This window comes from Haemorhous mexicanus, chromosome 14 (assembly GCF_027477595.1).
Source record: "Haemorhous mexicanus isolate bHaeMex1 chromosome 14, bHaeMex1.pri, whole genome shotgun sequence".
Lineage (NCBI taxonomy): Eukaryota > Metazoa > Chordata > Aves > Passeriformes > Fringillidae > Haemorhous > Haemorhous mexicanus.
The window spans coordinates 13,141,365-13,145,253 of record NC_082354.1 but is presented as its reverse complement, the minus strand read 5'-3'; the positions used below and the strand labels follow the sequence as shown (position 1 = coordinate 13,145,253).

The 3,889-nt window shown below is 45.0% G+C and overlaps 1 protein-coding gene across 1 annotated transcript; it reads left to right on the top strand.

Moving 5' to 3' along the window:
- Positions 1–3,582, top strand: AGTR2 (angiotensin II receptor type 2). The gene is made up of 2 exons (XM_059859543.1): positions 1–288; positions 1,895–3,582. Exon 2 carries the CDS (start codon positions 1,968–1,970, stop codon positions 3,084–3,086), a length of 1,119 nt encoding a protein of 372 aa, XP_059715526.1. The 5' UTR covers positions 1–288; positions 1,895–1,967; the 3' UTR covers positions 3,087–3,582.
- Positions 3,583–3,889: the final 307 nt, after the last annotated feature.

Below are 3,889 nucleotides of genomic sequence, written 5' to 3'. Positions count from 1 at the left end.
CTTGCTTGCTTCATTTCCTTTTTATTTTTTTTCCTTTTTTTCTGGCTGTCTTGTTGCTCTCTCCTGATTTACTGCATGTGCTCACGTGGCCTTGGAAAGGGGGGTTCTCAAACTGTTTTGCTTCCAAAAGGAAAAGAAGCTGGCAGGCATTCATATTTCAGTTCTGGAGTTATGTAGGTTAAAGTCTCCCAGTGGAAAAGGGAAGATATGAGAGAGCAGATTGCTGGTGGCAATACTCACCAGAAGGAAAAGGGAAAAAAGGAGCATGGAATTCTGGAGGCTTGAGAGGTAGGTTTTCTATCTGCTGCTAGAACATAATTTCCATTGATTCCATTTGTGCTGGAATGTCTGGTGCCTGCAGAGAGAGGAGGAAGGAGCAGCTCAGAGCAGATCCTCAGGCACCACTTGTTCATGGCCAGAGGGGGGGAGTGTGTTTGTCAATGAAACCTTGTTCTCTGTAATGCAGTGCAAATAATTATGGTGTGGTCCCTCTGCTAGGAGTCAGGGGGGTATGTAATGCTTTGTGATTAATTCTGAGATTTCAGATCCTATATGTTAAAGTAAAGGGCTCAGGACATAAGGGTGGAATGGGACTCCAGACCCTCTCTGAGTATTTGTGTAAAACAAAAAAGCTTTCATTGGGTTTAGCACCCAAGTGGATACAGAACATGGGCTTATGATCATCTATTTGTGTCTTTAAATACCAGCACTCTGCAGAAATTCACCTGCTGAATTTTCCTTGTTGAGACAATATATATAAAATTAAATTTTTGTCAGTATATCCAAAGTAGTATATTGAATATTTTGCATTGAGCAGATGATAAACTATTTAACATTAAACTGTCGATACAGAAAAATATGTTTGAAATGATCAGTTGCCTTCTGTTAAATGAGAGATCATTACCCAAATCTGTTGTCTTGGTGAAAAGTTCCATTATTTTTAGAGTTCCTTGAGGATTCTTAAATGCGTGACTAGTTCCATAAAAACTTAATTAAAAATTAATTTTCTCTTTCTAGTATATAAAATAAAATACTTGGGTATGATATCTTCTTCCTTGACTTAGAAAGTCTTAAAGTTTGCAAAATGTCCTGCTCAGAGTGCAGACACAAGCTGTTGAAATGCAACAGAGACAGACCTGTCAATTAACTCTCTTATTTTAGCTGGTTTATAGCTACATTTTCCCCTACTGAAATCCAGTCCTGATATTTCTAAATGAATGGCACGTAGTACTGATAAATCCAGTGCCTGCAAGGACTGAGTTTATTGCTTGTGTCTACATTGAAATTGTCTCTTTTACTGTTGTGATTAAAGCTGTCATGAGGGAAGGAGATGCAGATATGTGTCAGAAGGACACTGACAGTGAATGGCATTTTGCAAAGACCCTCCAGTGTCTTTGTGTCCAGCCCTGTGAATTGGGGGGAAAAAAAAATCACAGCTTGCTTTCCTCATTGTCCTTTTTAATGGCTGCTTTCACATCTGCCTTTTTATATTATTTTAACTGCTCAGAGTGCTGGAAATAGCATGAGAAAACTGAGAAAAGGATCATGAGGAGCTTCAGCGTGGCCTTTGGGTCACAGAAGCTCCCAAAGCGTCTCCAGCTCCTGAGTCCATAATCCTTCTGCTCTGCTGGCCACAGAAAGCACCATCTGTAATCACAGATAAACCCCAGCTGCTCTCTTCTCTGCCAGGCTAATTAAAAAGTGCTGTGACGTCCCTAGGGCTAATGTGTTCTGTCAGTGGGATGGAGGTAAGGAGTTCAGCAGGGCTGCCTGGTATTTCAGCACTCAGCTTACTGACATAGCTTCAAATGGTTTTTATTTTATCGTGTCTGTGTGGTTTCAGAGCTCAGACAGCTGCAGAGTGCACGTCTAACACACGGTTTCTGATCTGCAGGTGAGCAATGGGATAGGAAAGCGCTGCCAGCCCATGAATTTCCTGAAGAAACTCCCTTTCCACCAGCACCAACATGCAGAGCAATTACTCCCTGGTTGTCACCACCAGGGAGAGTCTCCAAGTCCTGTCTACAGCACTGACAAACTCATCAGCTGTGTCCTACTCATCCCCTCCCTGCCCCCTTACCTCTTCAGATTATCAGTTTTCACTGATTCCAGCCCTCTTCTCTGCCGTTTTTGTTCTTGGCTTGGTTGGCAACAGCGTGGTGGTTGTGGTGCTCTGTCGTCACACTGGCCCCAAGACAGTTGCTAACGTCTACATTTTCAACCTGGCCATGGCAGACCTGCTGTGCCTGGCCACCCTCCCCTTCTGGGCCACCTACTATGCTCAGGGATACAACTGGCTCTTCGGGTCTCTCATGTGCAAGATCTCCAGCTCTGTCCTGTGTCTGAATATGTTTGCAAGTATTTTTTTCATTACGTGCATGAGCGTGGACCGGTACCACGCCATCGTCCACCCTATTCACTCCCAGAGGAGAACTCCACAGCAAGCTTATTTTGTAGCATTGGTGGTGTGGGGCCTCGCCTGCTTGTCCTCCCTCCCAACTTTTTATTTCCGAGACACTTACTACGTTGAAAGCTTGGAGGTCAATGCTTGCATTATGGCCTTTCCTTATGAGAACTATGCACAATGGTCTGTGGCAACAGCCTTCCTGAAAAACACCCTGGGCTTCTTCATCCCCTTGGCGGTGATCACCACCTGCTACATCTGGATCAGGAGGCACTTGCTTAAAGCCCAGCAGTTTGGGAAGAGCAGGCAGAAGAGGGACAAGGTCCTGAAGCTGGTGGCTGCTGTTGTCATGGCCTTCCTGATCTCCTGGCTGCCATTCCACGTTCTGACGTTTCTGAACGCCCTGGCTCACTTGGAGGTCATTGCCAGCTGTGAGGTGGTGGGGCTCATCGACACGGCGCTGCCCTTCGGCATCTGCATGGCCTTTGCCAACAGCTGCGTCAACCCCCTGCTGTACTGCTTCATTGGCAACCAGTTCCAGGAGAAGCTGCACCGCCTGTTCAAGAGGAGGGTTCACCAGCTCAGCAGCCACCGCGAGAGCTCCTCTGCCAGGAGGGGCAGCTGCTTCAGAGAGCCCGAAACCCCCGCGGGCAAAGAAGGGGAACCCGAGTCCTTCCTGTAGGCTCTGGGGCACGGTGTGGGGTGATGTCAGTGCAGCTGGATGTCCCTGCAGCTGTGACATTCCTTTCTGCTCTTCCCTTTGTTTTGTGCCCATTCATGCACCAGCTGTTTGAAGGAGAATCTGGTTTTGTCACGCATGGGGATTTATTCCTCCTTCCTTTTCACAACAAGAACTCAAGTTTCACACAGAGGGAAGGTTCTGACAAATAACTAGATTGATGGCACTATAAATATCAGCTTTTTGTATGGCTGGGATCAGGCAAATGTTATGTGTAACACCAGAAGTCTAAATATACTGAAGGACCATTACACCATAGCTACAATTGCATAGGTGCTGAGTATTATACCCCAAACTGATTTTCTAAAAGAGATTCTCACTAGAGAATGTGTAAATAAAGCAGTGCAGATATTTCTGTACCTACCTGTAAGAAAATATTTTGACATTTATTTTGTATATTTTAATTTTTTAAAATAAATCGCTAGAGATTTATGTAAAATGCATCAAATATACTTCCAGCTTGCTTCAGCCTGGGGTCCTGACAATCTGTGGAGACGTGGCTCTGCAAACTGCTGAAGGTGGGAGAGTATTCTTGTGGGAAAGTAAAACCACAAAGTGCACATCTTTATACCTTTCTCATAGCGGGTGACATGTCCATAGGCTGGATGGTCCTTTCTTTGATTCATGTGGTCATTTGTGACAAAAATGCTGCAGGAAGTGAACATGCTGAGCCCCACACACTGTCCATCAGCCTTCATGGCAAGTTCTTGCAGATTGTGTGGGCCTTTTGCATTTTAAATGTCAAT